At 44.3% G+C, this 16,474-nt stretch overlaps 1 protein-coding gene across 8 annotated transcripts in view; it reads right to left on the bottom strand.

Annotated features, from left to right (window-relative positions):
* The window catches only part of LOC105034640 (uncharacterized), a 28,391-nt gene that overhangs the window by 979 nt on the left and 10,938 nt on the right, over positions 1-16,474 (bottom strand). For all 8 annotated transcript variants that reach the window (XM_073251773.1, XM_019847047.3, XM_019847048.3 and 5 more), the window contains 3 exons: positions 868-969; positions 644-753; positions 452-539 (listed from right to left, as the gene is read on the bottom strand). In XM_073251773.1, coding sequence (XP_073107874.1) covers positions 452-539; positions 644-753; positions 868-969 — 300 coding nt within the window. The remainder of the gene's footprint in view (positions 1-451; positions 540-643; positions 754-867; positions 970-16,474) is intronic.

Genomic DNA, 16,474 nt, shown 5'->3' with positions numbered 1-16,474 from the left:
GATGGTATTGAACAATTGCAGCTTATAAACTCTTTAATTGCTTGGTTATAAATGAGGAGCCCATGGCATTTCTTGTATTCCACCGCATGCACTTGACTGTTCTAGAAAAACATAGTTAGGCATCACTAGCAACGACTCAACTACGACCTTGCTGAGCACGGTCCCAATATTCTAGAAATGTAATCAGTGTAACTTGTTAGGTACAAAATTTGTGAATGTGGTACAGGGCATTTCAGGAGATTTGCCTACTCATTAATCATGTAAACAAGCATTTAGATCATACATGAAGACCTTATTGACATACCAAGTCTTTAATTTGCCAACATGAAAAGGGAACAAAATATATAAAAGTTTAACAAAATATATAAAAGTTTAAGTTGATGAAAAAGTAAAAAAAGAAAATGACCAAAATTCAACCACCGTAGAGATAGTTGTGACTAAACAAACTCACTTCTGGAACATGCAGACTGGCATTTTGGAAAGGCACAGGTGCATATAGAGCCGGAACATCAATACCAGTGAAAGATTTTGAAATAAACCTGGATGACAGAAGAAAAGAAGGTTTAGAACCATGCAAAGCTAAGCCAAAAATGCATTAGAGTGTATGCAACTAAACGTAAAAGTTGTACTAAGCATAAGTTACCTGTGATTTAGCAAGAAGTCGTATAAACCATGGACCTTCTCATTTCCTATAAATGATAGGAGAGACTGGGGGCTGTTGTCAGCATCAGATAAAGAATCCATATGGACGGTCTGTATAAATAAAGCACCATCTGTCAGAAAAACCCCCCAGACAAACCCGAGATACAAGGCATGGTAGTTTAAAAATGAACCCTGTAAAACAACAGGTGCAAGCACTACAGAAACCTGGCCAAGGTTTCGCTTCTCAATTTCTGAAAGTTCAACCAACTCATCATCCATAGTTTGTTCCACTTCAGCATGGCAAAGAGGCATAGCAAAAGAGATGTCCTAGTTTAGCAATTGAAATAGTAGAGAACAGTCAGACAAAAATATTGATACACAAGCAACATCTTTTGCGAAGAAAGAACAGCGGAAAGTAAAATCTTTGTGATCCTATTCAAATGCAGAACTTATCAACATGTATGGATAAATAACATAATGCCACCTAACCTACAGAAATAAATACTATTACTTGTACACTTTTGATCAACATTTCCACATCACAAGGTTGAAGATTTGAGTCATTTTCAAACAAGTAAAACGAGTTGCAGTTTTTGGCATTTGCAGAGGCTTTGGTAGTTTGAGCTTGAGTTTTCGCACTTTGGACCAAAGGATAATTAAAAAATAAAAACAAGAAAAACTCAGACAGACAAAAATGGATGCATCAAGAAACCAAGTGAGACAAAATTTTAGAAATTGCTTTATTGTCTTTATCTTTGAATGCGAGCATATAGAAGACGACCTTTAGAAAATAAAAGAGAATACTTATATTTCACATCATCTTAAAGTGTCATATATAATTATTATTTGATCGATGATAATTTAAACTCAAAAAATATAAGCCTTTTTTAGGTTTAAGTTGTATGAAACCAAGCCCATTTTGATAAATTTCACTTCTTTGAATTTATTTGTACCTAATTCTACTATTCATGAAACCAGCAAATTTTCAAGCTCGATACCTAGCAAAAATGCTTCTCAGAATTGGAAGAAATGAAGAACATGTCCAATGATTTGCTTCCCTTGTTCATTCATATAAGAAATTTGGCCCATATACAAGTTTAGACAGAAACTCCAAAACCAAAGATGCTTTTGAATCAAGAACCATAAATGGAACCTTTTAGTTTCATTTTTGGTCTTATAAACCATGGACTGCCAACTTATGCACTTTGATGACTTGAAATTGTTAACTTTTTTCATTCAAATAAAATAGACATGCTGAAGTCAGCTTCATGCATACAGAAATGGTTAGGCAAGTGCCACCTGACAATAATAAATAAGCCATATATATGGGAAAGTTAGTGAGAAAGATTGATGGCAAGCATTTAGCACATCTAATGTGAAGCCTAGCCGAGCCGGCCCACTTGGCTAGCCGCCTATTAAGGTGGTTATTAGATGGGATCGGAACAGAGGACTATCCTCTATTCCGTGCGATTAAAACCCCTACCGCCCTGCCCCATCGCATGTCCCCTATTCCGTGCAATTAAAACGCCCATCGCCCTCCCTCCTTCCATATCTATCTCTCTCACACGCCATAAGCTCTCTCTCTCCCTTTTTCCCTTGCTCTCCCTCTCTTCTACGCACGCCCCCCCCCTCCACAATCTCTCCCATCCCACATCTCTCTTCTCTTCTTCCTCTTCTTCTTTTCTTCTTCTTCTCATCCTCCATGCTAGATGCCAACCCATCTCTTTTTCATCCTCCACACAGATAAACCCCAAATCTAATTTTTTATCTTCAGATTCTTCTTGTTAATATCTATTTTGAAGAAGAATGAAACCCTCCTCGTGAGTTGTAGCCAAATAGAGGATGATATGGCCATCCTTTTCTTCACCAGTGGAGGAATAACTCTCTTTTCTTTTCTCTTTTGGCTATAGACCTAGTTATCTTTTGTTCTCTTTCTCTTCTTCTCAAAGATAGACCAAGCCCTTTACTATTTTTTCTATTAATCTCTCTACATTGTTATGTTCTTCTTTAATCTACCCTTATGTCCTTCTTATGCTGATGATTAGTTTTAACCAAAGACTAATCTTGACTTCATTCACTTTTCTAGTTTTCTAACTTAGGTTAGATTTATCTATAGGTGGACAGCATTTTGAGATTGGAGAAGATCAACGTAGAGTCTCTTTTGGGCCTACTAATGGAGATAAAGTCCATTAATCTCTTAAGCTACTTGTGGATTATTGTGATAGGGATAGAATGATGGATTAGAGCTTAGAAATCAAAAAAATTAGGTCATAATCATATAAGTTAGAAAAGAGAGTGAATTCTGAATTTCTTAGAACCAAATGTTGATTTAGGATTAATCGGATGTTTTAGGTGTGCGGTGCGGTTCAAGTTGGCATATTAGGAGAATTTTGCTGGCTATTAGAAATAAGGATCTCTAATCACAACCACCTGCATTGATCATAAATGTCTGGTATCATATGTTAGAAATTACGAGCATTACATCTTGCATCATATTGTAAGCTTTGATTCTTTATGATCCTAAATTTTGTCAACTGCATAAATAAAGTATATATATATATATATATATATATATATATATATATATATATATATATATATATATAATTTATAACCTAATAATGATGAAATAAAAGGAATGACTTATAATGATTTAAAATTTGAACATCTGGATTAGTCACGACATGAGTATGACCTCGCCATAGGCAGGAATGTGGTACTTTTATCAGTATGACCTTACCACAAATATGAACATGGTACTCTTATCAGTATGGCCTCGCAACAGACAGAAACATGACATTTGAGTATGACTAGTCACGAGCAGGAGCATGATCGTGAACAATCCAAATGTCAAAAATTTCGATCCGAACCATATTACACATATTATAATAAAATAATAAATGAAAATAATAGTTTGATACTGATATTAACAGAAATAATAGCAGTTAAAAAAAATAAAATTCTAGTTGAAAGAAATTTCTGATCTGGTTAGATATGATGGGCATGTCAGAGCTACAATTGATGAAGTATTGTATATATCTAAATTGTTATATTTTAAAATTTAATGAACATCCCAGTATCATTATTAAGATGGGCATATGAATACTTAATTGTTAATTTTTGAGATTTGAACTATTATATCTCTATGGGTATGTTTCTTTACTGAGCTACTAGCTCATATGGTTATTTTCATTTCTTTTTAGAACTACAAAATACCTAACTAGATCGGGCTGAGTTAAAACTTTTTTTGTGAAAGATAGTAGTAGTTAACTCTATAGCTGATACCGGATGTATCTAACTTGTGTATTTTTGGATCATCTTAATTTCCAATAAAGAATGCAATAGGTGGTTTGCCTTAGCTATTTATCCCTTAGAATTAAATGTTTTGGTTTAGATTTATTAGACCTTGCATATTCTTTAGGGTCTTATCCTAAGGAGTCTGCGGCTATCACATATCCGACCCAAGTGTTGGGTTCGGGGCATGACATCTAACTAGGACAATACATTGAAAGTCTAGTGAATTCCAATGCATGATAACAAAATTTCACTAAAACTCTAATTTGTGTTATGTAACATCTACTACAATTATCATTGTCATAATACTGTACATATTAATTCTATCTAATCCATTGTTATTAGCCTCAACCAAGAAAATTAAAGCGATGAAGTTCAACTGACATCTGACTAGGAATAAGAGTTAGACATAAGTATAGTAAGTAGGGCATGGAGAAAACTGAAGGTCATCGAATCTGAATTCTTCAGATCATGCAACCAACTACATGAAGTTCACCATTAGAATCAACTGACAGCAGCAATCCCACCATTAGAATCATCTGTGATGCACCTTACCATTAGATCATGTCAAAGTTGACTTTGACCGAGGCTAGAACCAAGTCAATTCAACAGTGACTTGACCACCATCCGAAGGAATCCAACTCCAAGCTGAATCATGGCCAAAGGAACTAAAGGCAGGCTAACTTTGAGAGGAATCCAATGGTGCATTTCTTGCCATCAGAATATAATTCTGATTCTAGAAGCCCTTAAGGCTCTGTTCTTTTGAGGGTTAAAAACTTATCCAAGAATCTATATTTTTCTGGATAAGTATTTTCCAAGCAACATTTAGACAGAAAAATAATTTAACCCTGTTCTTTTATGCATTGAAAAATGGCTCAAAAATCTATTACCTATGTTCTTTTTCATTACTAGTTTCCTGCATAAATTGCTAAGATCAATCCATATTTCTCATATTATCCTTTATTATATAAAATTGTTATATATAATAATATAGTATAATATATTATATTTTGTATGTTATAATATATAATATTATATAATATATATTCATAAATATAGATAATATATGTTATACATATACTATCATATAATAAATTATATTATATATAATAAAATAAAAAATATATATTATAATATAGTATATAATATTAGTATTATATTAAAATAATATATTATTATATTATATTAGATTTTATTATTATAATAATATAAGATATTAATATTATATTATAATAATAAAAGAAGATATTGTACTATAATATCGTATTATTATTATCATATGTTATATTAAATTGCTGTCTGATAATAATATTATATTATTTTATATATAAGATAGTATTAGAAATTAATATTATATTATAATAATAAAATAAGATATTATACTATAACATCGTATGATTATTATCATATGTTATATTAAATTGCTGTCTGATAATAATATTACATTATTTTATATATAAGATAGTATTAGAAATTATTATTATAGGGTTAGAGTTATATTAAGAATGAAATAAAAAGGTTACTTTTCCGATTGATGGGAAAATGACTTACCCATCTTCTAGATGGATGATACTTTCCTCCCATTTCATGGATAAATGCTATCCATAGAAAAATGATTTATCCATCTAAAGACATATGAGAACAGGTAAGTTGGTCAATAAGAAAATTGATCAACTTTCTTATGATATTTATCCACAAAAGCATGGGCCCTAAAATGAAATTTTTTAGTTTAATAGTGTTCGAATTTCAAGAGACCCACACAAATTTCCTTCAAATCAAGGGTACTATAATTTGGGAAATTTTGAAATTTTTTTAATTAAAACTTATGTCATTATATCCACCAGTATTGAATGAGGGAAACAGAAATTATGCCCACCTTATGTCTAACTTGAGACAAAATGGTAGTAGAACATGTTCTAATCGAACTTAAATGCAAATCCAAGAGGTCATCCTTATCAGCATTAATCATTCGATTATGGTCAGCTGGAGTAAGTTGTTTCTTTTCTGAGCAGTTTTTTCCTGAGAATGTTCTCCCCCAAAATTTTAGGTTTCAAAACATCATATCTTGGATCAAGTCACAAGTTAGACATGACATACATCTATTGAAGAAAGGTTCAGCATATCAATGGAAACGACTGATTCCTTTCTTAGTTTCAAATATCTAAATGAAATATATAACCACTGAAATAAAATTATATGCAACCTCTAGCCAATCTATAGTAGGGGATACAAATTATCATGGCTGACTGTGTTGCCACTGTTACAGATATTACCAAGTGTGAAAGTCTACATTAGAAGGTGCATTATCCCCTGCCCATGAAGGCTAAGAGGATCATCTTAACAAACAAGACATGACAATGATTATAATTTCAGCTTCTAAAACCAAGGTTGAGAACATTAGATTTTTTAGAAAGTTTTGACTATTGAAAATTTGAAACAAACAAGGGCCTGTCAGGGAGCCTAAAAGACTTGTTGGTTGATAATAGTAAATCATAATCAACCCGTTTCTCATTTAGAGCAAGAGAACTAGAAGAACAGAACTGGCTATTGTAAATTCCACAATTAGAATTGGAAGCAATAATTTTCTCTTGCAGAAGAAAGGCCATCAATTTTAAGTCATCCTAAACTTATGATGAAGAATATATAGTGTTGGTGCAAAAATCTACTTGCGCCGGAGAAGCTGGAGTCGGGGAAGCCGCGGTCGCCGCCGGGACCTGCAAAGGAAGTCTAAACCGGAGGTGGGGTTGCTCCGGCAAGACCCTCCGACGCTCAAGTCAATTCTCTGCCTCAACAAGAATGGAGTGCTCGAACGGAGAATTTAGCAGAGTTTTGAGATAAGAAATGAGCTTATCGAATAACGTATCTGAGTCCCCCTTTTATAGACGGAGGAAGCGATGAATTGATGGCGACGTTTGTAACCGTCTGGCAGTCCAGGGTCAGGCGGAGTTTACTGCGAAGCGTAGTGGAACGGACCCGTGGCTATCGCTGGGGCGTGCCACGTGGAGTCTGCCGCATGAAGTGGGGCGGCATTTTGCCGTCGTGACTTGCCAGTGGATGAGAGAATCGCGCAGTATCCATTGCAGGAGGTGGAGCAGGATCGTGGCCGTTTATCGTGGCTGGTCAGGTAGTAATGGAGCCGCGCAGGATCCGTCATGGGGAGTGGAGCAGTGCTGCGATCGTTACTGCGGTCTGTCAGGGAGTGGTGGAGCTGCGCGGAATTCGCCGCAGGAAATGTAGCAGAATCGTGGCTGCGATCGTGGCCTGGGAGTGCTGGTACTGATCTGTCGGCTGAAGTTCGGCAGTGGTCATAGTCCGGCCATCGTAGAGGTCCGGATGAAGACTGTCTGCAACCGTTGAAATCGAGGACGGAGCCCGGCTCCCGTAGGAGTCCGAGCGAAGTTTTCCTGCGGTCAGGGCTAAAAGCGAAGTCCGGCTCCCGTAGGAGTCCGGACGGGGCTTACCAGCAATTAACGTTGAGGACGGAACCCGGCTCCCGTGGGAGCCCGGGCGGAGTCTGCCCGCAGCTGAAGTTATCGGCGGAGTCCGGCTCCCGTAGGAGTCCGGTCGCAGTCTACCTTGCGGCTGAAGCTGTTGGAGTTCTTGGTGACGGAGCCCGACTCCCGTAGGAGTCCGGGTGAAGTTGTCGTGTAGTCGATGTCGGCGGCGGAGCCCGGCTCCCGTAGGAGTCCGGGCGGAGTCTGCTTGCGGCTGAAGCTGTTGGAGTTCTTGGTGACGGAGCCCGGCTCCCGTAGGAGTCCGGGCGGAGTTGTCGTGTAGTCGATGTCGGCGGCGGAGCCCGGCTCCCGTAGGAGTCCGAGCGGAGTCTGCTTGCGGCTGAAGCTGTTGGAGTTCTTGGTGACGGAGCCCGGCTCCCGTAGGAGTCCGGGTGAAGTTGTCGTGTAGTCGATGTCGGCGGCGGAGCCCGGCTCCCGTAGGAGTCCGGGCGGAGTCTGCTTGCGGCTGAAGCTGTTGGAGTTCTTGGTGACGGAGCCCGGCTCCTGTAGGAGCCCGGGCGAAGTTGTCGTGTAGTCGATTCCACTGAGGACTTCGGCTGTGGGTATTTTATACTCAACACCAGTCTCCCTACTTCCGAGTTTGAATTTCAAACGAAGGAAGTACAGAGAGAGAGATGGGCACAGTCGAAACCGTCCCTTCGAATCCTGCGCACTGCCGCCCCCAGATATTTTAGCATTTAATGTGTGCACGTCAAAGCCCGCTTTCCGGTGAAGGTGACCTGAAGAGTCTTTTCGGAACCCCCGTCGAAACGCGATCCCAAGCGTCGTGCCACGGGAATTTGTGAACGGTCAACCCCCGATAGCGATGAGGGGGATATGCGCGACACGTGGCACGCACCAGTTGGCTCAGGAACATCTGCCGTCATAACTGCGCTAGGATCCGTTGGCTATTTAAACCCCCTAATCCCCCTTCGTGGCTTCATTCTGCCGATAGGATGGTGCCTTTCTTTTGCCCGAGAGCTTAGCTACTCAGCTACTCCCCTCGCACCAGTCCTTGCCTTCTTCAGCTCTCCAATTCTTCTCCGAGGGTTTCCACGCCATGTCCTCTACCCCAGAAGCCATTCTTGAAGGGATGTTTAGGGCTTGGAGGAAGGAGAGGAGGAGAATGGCGGCCGGTGAGAATCTCCGTCGCTTTAAAGGGGGCTCAAGGAAGAATTCCTTCAACAACAGGGGTTTAATAACGGGGGCAGCCGGTGAAGTTATTCTGCCCGAGAATTTCGGAGCAGCAAGGCGGGGTGATACCGGTCAAGAGGGCAGAGCTGTCGTCGCAAGCTATGGCGGGATCCTTGATACCGTCGGGGCCGAGGGACCAGAAGCGGTCGGCGTTGACGGTGGGGCAGTGGAACTTGTTGCGGGGACGGTGGAAGTAGCGCATGCCGACCTTGCCGGAGCATTTTGGGTGGCGGCTGTCGTGGAACATTCAGAGATGGAGTGTATCTCTGGCATCACCGCCGCATCCAAGGTGACTCCGGTTCTTCTTGAAACAGGTCTTCGTCACTGCCGCCGTTGCCCTTACCGCCCCCGGGGATCTATCCCACCCTTTCCCCCCCAGGGTCGGGATTTCGGAGATGGAGCGAAGCGAGGTGGGGCGAGAGCTGATAGGTCCGTTACACGCACTGGAGAACGCGGTTGAGAAGGACAGGGACGGGAAGAGGAGTTTGTAGCTCGAAACGGCCTTCGGTATACCCCTTCCAAGCCGTGCTCGCGAGGCTTGCGATGATGTATATCTTTTTCTTGACCCACCAGGTCCTGTAACGTATATCTTGTTAAATGAAAAGAAGATTTGATTACCTTGTCTGCGTCTTGCATTGAATAGTTGTCTGTCGAACTTCTTCATTTTCCTTTCTTCTTTCTTCCTTCTTTTCTTCTTTTCTTTTTCACGTCGTCCCAAGGTCATCGATGATCTCTTTTACTCGCGTAGGGTTGTTATTTGCCGAGCTCCTTTTTGACTTTTACGCTGTTCGAAGATACCCAGTTGTTATTCCGTTAACGGCTGCAGGTTCGCTCGGGGCCATTTGGGCCCGGGGTCCTTCCTGGGGCTTGAATTCGAGGATCCGAGCTTCCGTTGCCCTCGTGCGCTGTTTGCTTTCCGATTATCGCTGCTGCGATCCATTGCCTTCCTTTTTTGCTTGGAGTTTCTCTTCGCTGAAGTCGAAGCTAAGTTCGGCTCCCGTGGGAGCCCGAACGGAGAATCCCTCTTGAAGTTGGAGTTGTGGGCGAAGTCTTCTTGCAATCAAGGTTAAAGGCGAAGTCCGGATCTCGTAGGAGTCCGGACGAGGCCTATCGGCAGTTGCTGTTGTCAGCGAAGCCCGGCTCCCGTAGGAGTCCGGGCGGGGTTGTCCTGTAGCTGATGTCGGCGATGGAGCCCGGCTTCCGTAGGAATCCGGGTGAAGTTTTTCTTGCGGGCGGAACCCGGCTCCCGTAGGAGTCCGGGCCTTCCATTTTGCTCGAGCCGGTGTGAGGTTCTCCCTTCGTTACCAGCCTGGCTGTGGGGGCGCGTTAGGGCACTGTAAGGCCTCTCCCCTCATCCGATCTAAAAGGAACCGGGCCTTCGACTTTGCTCATGTCAGGACGAGGTTCTCCTCCTGTTCCTGACATGACTGTGGGGGCACATTAGGGCGTTGTAAGGCCTCTCCCCCCATCCGGTCTAAGAGAACCGGGCCTTCGACTTTGCTCAAGTTAGGGCGAGGTTCTCCTCCTGTCCCTAACAGGGCTGTGGGGGCACACATGGGCGTTGTAGGGCCTCTCCCCCCATCCGGTCTAAAAGAACCGGGCCTTCGACTTTGCTCAAGTCAGGGCGAGGTTCTCCTCCTGTCCCTAACAGGACTGTGGGGGCACATATGGGCGTTGTAGGGCCTCTCCCCCCATCCGGTCTAAAAGAACCGGGCCTTTGACTTTGCTCAAGTTAGGGCGAGGTTCTCCTCCTGTCCCTAACAGGGCTGTGGGGGCACATATGGGCGTTGTAGAGCCTCTCCCCCCATCCGGTCTAAAAGAACCGGGCCTTCGACTTTGCTCATGTCAGGACGAGGTTCTCCTCCTGTTCCTGACATGGCTGTGGGGGCGCATTAGGGCGTTGTAAGGCCTCTCCCCCCATCCGGTCTAAAAGAACCGGGCCTTTGACTTTGCTCATGTCAGGACGAGGTTCTCCTCCTGTTCCTGACATGGCTGTGGGGGCACATTAGGGCGTTGTAAGGCCTCTCCCCCCATCCGGTCTAAGAGAACCGGGCCTTTGACTTTGCTCATGTCAGGACGAGGTTCTCCTCCTGTTCCTGACATGGCTTTGTTTTTGGAGGGGTCATATCCAGTCATAATAAATCCACGCCAGGTGGGAAGGGCGCGTTAGGTAGAAAGGAAAGTAGATTCAAGGTGAAATCGTAAGTGATACATTTACAGTTTTTCCGCTTCTCCTTGAGGCCCTCCGGTGATGGAGTCGATGGTCCCGATGGGAGGCCGGTCCCCGGGTTGCTCCTCCCTTCTCTGCGGTTCAGGCTGTGGGAGGGCTCTTGGCCGGTCTCCTCTACCCTCAGGCCTGCGGCGGATGAATCTGTCGAGTCGACCTCGCCGAATGAGCTCCTCGATCTCGTCCTGGAGCTGGATGCATTCTTCGGTGTCGTGGCCATGGTCGCGGTGGTAGAGGCAGAACTTGTTGGGGTTGCGCTTCCCGGGATGTGTGCGCATCCTCTCCGGCCTAGGGAGCTGCTCCCTGACCTCCATTAGTACCTGGGCCTTCGAGGCGTTGAGGGGGGCGTAGTTGCGAAATCTCCCTGGTGGGGAGCCCCGCCGAACCCCACGGTCCGAGCTTCTCTGCCTGCGTGCCCGGGGTGGAGTGTGGGCGTGCTTATGTCCAGGAGGGGATCGGGAACGTGGCCGAGCTTCCTTTGACCTTTTCTCAACTGCGGGCTTACTCGAATCTCCCGCTTGACGCTCCCTCACTGTCTCTTCATCCTTCATTTTGAAGGCTTCTTCCGCTCGGGCGTATCCTTCAGCCCGAGCCAGTAAATCGGCAAAATCCCTGAGGTACTTCTTCTCCAGGGAGAACAAAAGATCATTCTTCTGAAGGCCACCTTTCAGGGCGGCCATGGCAACTGACTGGTCCAAGTTCCGGACCTCCAACGCCGCGATGTTAAAGCGGTTGACGTAGGCCCGTATGGACTCCCCTTCCCTCTGTTTGATGTTGATGAGGGACTCCGAACCCTTCCGGGGGTGCCGGCTGCTGACAAAATGGGCCACAAATTGGTGGCTCATTTGATCGAAGGAAAAGATGGTACCCGGCTTCAAAGCCGAGTACCAGTTCCTCGCTGCTCCCTTCAAAGTAGACGGAAAAGCCCGGCATAAGATGGCGTCAGGTGCGCCGTGAAGCAGCATCATCGTCCGGAAGGCCTCCAGATGATCAACCGGGTCCGAAGTCCCGTCGTAGCTTTCGAATTGGGGAAGCTTGAAGTTTGGCGGGATCGGTTCCTGCATGATCATTTGAAAGAAGGGAGGGTCAGTACAAATATCCTCACCATGAGCGGGGGGCGCGTGGCGGAGTTCTTCAATCCGCCGGTTCATCTCCTGGAGCCTCCGGTCCAGGAAATCCACTCGACTTCGAGTCTCGAGGGTCCTCTAGCAGAGCGGGGGCAGAGATCTTCCAGGGGTGGAGTCGTGGTCCGATTGAGGGCTCTCTACCCTCGGATTTGTTTTCCCGGGAAGGACGGGGCGACTGGCCCAAGTGGCCCGCCCCGCCGCCGGGTTCTGACATTCCGGAGATGCCCTTTCCGGGTGCGCCGATGCCTGCGGTTGCTGCTGCTGCATTGCTTGCACAGCTTCGATGAGGCCTCTGACCTGCTGTGCCAGCAAGTCAAATTGCTCCGCGCCGACCGCCGCCGCCGGAGGAGGAGGCTGGAAAACAGGAGGGGAGGCCGGAGCCTGAGATCTGGCCGCGGAGGCCGTGGACCGTCGTGTGGACGCCTTGCGTGGAGGCATCGAGCGTGGATCTCACAGGGGAAAATCAGGAGTGGGTGTCGGAGAGACGATCGGAGGCGGCTCCGTTGAACACTCCTTTAAGAACAAGGGTACCGCGGAGGCTCAGGCCCCTTCCTCTAGCGCCAATCCTGTTGGTGCAAAAATCTGCTTGCGCCGGAGAAGCTGGAGTCGGAGAAGCCGCGGTCGCCGCCGGGACCTGCAAAGGAAGTCTAAACCGAAGGTGGGGTTGCTCCGGCAAGACCCTCCGACGCTCAAGTCAGTTCTCTACCTCAACAAGAATGGAGTGCTCGAACGGAGAATTTAGCAGAGTTTTGAGATAAGAAATGAGCTTATCGAATAACGTATCTGAGTCCCCCTTTTATAGACGGAGGAAGCGATGAATTGATGGCGACGTTTGTAACCGTCTGACAGTGGACTGCCCAGGGTCAGGCGGAGTTTACTGCGAAGCGTAGTGGAACGGACCCGTGGCTATCGCTGGGGCGTGCCACGTGGAGTCTGCCGCATGAAGTGGGGCGGCGTTTTGCCGTCGTGACTTGCCAGTGGATGAGAGAATCGCGCAGTATCCGTTGCAGGAGGTGGAGCAGGATCGTGGCCGTTTATCGTGGCTGGTCAGGTAGTAATGGAGTCACGCAGGATCCGTCATGGGGAGTGGAGCAGTGCTGCGATCGTTACTGCGGTCTGTCAGGGAGTGGTGGAGCTGCGCAGAATTCGCCGCAGGAAATGTAGCAGAATCGTGGCCGCGATCGTGGCCTGGGAGTGCTGGTACTGATCTGTCGGCTGAAGTTCGGCAGTGGTCATAGTCCGGCCATCGTAGAGGTCCGGATGAAGACTGTCTGCAGCCGTTGAAATCGAGGACGGAGCCCGACTCCCGTAGGAGTCCGGGCGAAGTTTTCCTACGGTCAGGGCTAAAAGCGAAGTCCGGCTCCCGTAGGAGTCCGGACGGGGCTTACCAGCAATTAACGTTGAGGACGGAACCCGGCTCCCGTGGGAGCCCGGGCGGAGTCTGCTCGCAGCTGAAGTTATCGGCGGAGTCCGGCTCCCGTAGGAGTCCGGTCGCAGTCTGCCTTGCGGCTGAAGCTGTTGGAGTTCTTGGTGACGGAGCCCGACTCCCGTAGGAGTCCGGGTGAAGTTGTCGTGTAGTCGATGTCGGCGGCGGAGCCCGGCTCCCGTAGGAGTCCGGGCGGAGTCTGCTTGCGGCTGAAGCTGTTGGAGTTCTTGGTGACGGAGCCCGGCTCCCGTAGGAGTCCGGGCGGAGTTGTCGTGTAGTCGATGTCGGCGGCGGAGCCCGGCTCCCGTAGGAGTCCGGGCGGAGTCTGCTTGCGGCTGAAGCTGTTGGAGTTCTTGGTGACGGAGCCCGGCTCCCGTAGGAGTCCGGATGAAGTTGTCGTGTAGTCGATGTCGGCGGCGGAGCCCGGCTCCCGTAGAAGTCCGGGCGGAGTCTGCTTGCGGCTGAAGCTGTTGGAGTTCTTGGTGACGGAGCCCGGCTCCTGTAGGAGCCCGGGCGAAGTTGTCGTGTAGTCGATTCCACTGAGGACTTCGGCTGTGGGTATTTTATACTCAACATATAGAATAGCACCAGCAATTGAAACTAAACAAGAGAACTAAAAGAACAGAACTGGCTATTGTAAATTCCACAATTAGAATTGGAAGCAACAATTTTCTCTTGCAGAAGAAAGACAATCAATTTTAAGTCATCCTAAGCTTATGATGAAGAATATATAGAATAGCACCAGCAATTGAAACTAAATGGAATTCTTTAGTCCAATACTATATTCTTAAAATCCTAGTTCTTTAAGCACTTGATTCTTGTACATATTGTTCTGCTACAAAGTTTGCATATTGAAGATTAAGAAACTCATCGATTTGATTGGCTACAATGTTCTTGTTGTCGACCAACTTGTTACAGTGCCACATACTGCATGCTTAGTCATTGTTTGTTGCATTAGTCATTATCTCTATGGCACCATTACCTGACAGTTCATCTCATTTTCTTCTCCACTTCAAGCAATTCTGATGTTAATTAGATTGATGTACACACACTAATGCAAACATATGTTTGCCGATCCATTATTGGCTATTACATCCTATACTCGTCTCCTAGAGAAAGAAGGAAATGCGCCGAAGCATAATGAGCCAAGGTTTATAAGCCTAGAAAGAGATAATTTGGCTTCGACAAGACAATGCCTAATAATGGAGATGGGTGTACCCATCCACAAACTTACTCCTCTTCATTATGAAATTAGAGTGCTAACCAGATAGAGAGTAATATAGTATTTTTCAAGCATGACAAGCACGCCAAGTTATTGTTATTATACTAGCATTATCCTTGCAGGAATAATCACCTTGTGCATTTTTCTATACACAAATTGTTCAGTCAATGATTCTCATTTCCTACTCCACAAAATCTTATATATAAAATCAATCACGAATTGCAGGAGGTGAGAGTATCTATCAACAACCAAATAAACTCAGTCAAACTCAAGTAGCCTTACTTTAGTTGATTTCCTAAATATCTCTAGTCAGTGTAGTTACTCATTAACAATTTCTACAGCTACTTGTAGTACCAATATGCTTGAACAATGAAAAAAACACAAACAATAGCATTTGTTGAGTGTGAGCCGATGAAGCAAAAATTGGTATTACAAATTATTTTTTCACAGAAACACAACTCATTCAATGAGGTTAAGTGTTTCATATCCTCCATGTTCACATGTACCTTTCTTACCAATTAGGCATCCTTCGAATTATTTATTGTTTTGCTATCACAAACAAGCACAACACTTGGTCAATATGACTCACTCCAAGTTTAGCAACACTGAGGTACTGTTTTATGATTAAATGACTATTAATAGTTCAACATTCGGATGAACATATATCAACTCTGAATGATAAATTTATGAAAAAAGAATATCAACCAATAAGTTACATTTGTCTCCTCTTTGCCTACCATTATATTTGAAGCTATGTCTCCTCCAAGTATGATTAAAAAGAATATACTTATGTACCCTTTTTACCATATCAATGGCATATAAGGCACCGACAGTCTTAAAGACTTATATCCAAAAGGTGTCACATTCCAACACTGCCATAATCAACGATGATTTTACATGTTAACTCTTACTAGGGCTTGTACCACACCAAAAGTTCAAAAAGTAATCCAGCATTTTTTAACCTAAATCACACATCCATCAAAACTAAATATATTGACCCACGTATATAGACATGGGAACTGCTGCAAAACAAAGATGTAAAATTAAGAAAAAATTATGTCTGGTACAAAATTTTATCAACAGATTCAAGAATGAATGGATACTGAGCTAAAAAGATGTGAGATAGAATGGTGAATGTATAGTAGTTAGAACTAGAAGAGTTCCTTTTTCTACATAAATGGCATGCAAGAAGGTGAAATTTGCAGGTGGTAGAATGGTGAGATTAAAAGGCACACAAGGAAAGTGAAATCAAGGAATTTGGAATATAAACAATATATGAAAACCATGAAAAAGCTGGTAAGACTAAATTTGCAATTCATGATGATTTACATGGTAGGTCAATCACAAAATGAGGTAATGTCTCCATGTAAGCTAGGATGAGAGAAACACTGGAGGTGTAGATCAGATAGGCAACTAGAGTCAAGGAAAGTTAGGGAAAATGAGATGAAAAGATAGCGTAATTTGGTGCATTGCTCAACAAATGTTTTGTAATTTTTCATAGGGCACTTTTAGGATGTCAATACGGAGGCCTAGCCAAGGCAAGAGGTAAAAATTATAAGCGTGAGCTGGGCCGAGGCACAGGTAATTTTTCCAAATAAAAATGAGCCTCAAATCAAAAACTGTAGTTTAAGTAGAAATTCAAACCCAAGCCTGCCCTGGACAAAACTGAGCTATTAATTTTCAAGCTCAATCAGACCTGGACCGAAGATGTGAAGATGGCCTGTTAAGTTGAGCTATTCAAATTTATGAATATTGAATAGTAAATTTCTGTCAAAACTTAATTCCAGGTTATGAGATTCCCCCATCATCTCTATTCTTCAGATTTTTTTGTTTTGTACACTGAAGCAA

The sequence above is a fragment of the Elaeis guineensis genome, chromosome 2, assembly GCF_000442705.2.
Source record: "Elaeis guineensis isolate ETL-2024a chromosome 2, EG11, whole genome shotgun sequence".
NCBI lineage: Eukaryota > Viridiplantae > Streptophyta > Magnoliopsida > Arecales > Arecaceae > Elaeis > Elaeis guineensis.
This window is presented reverse-complemented; position numbering and strand designations above follow the sequence as displayed.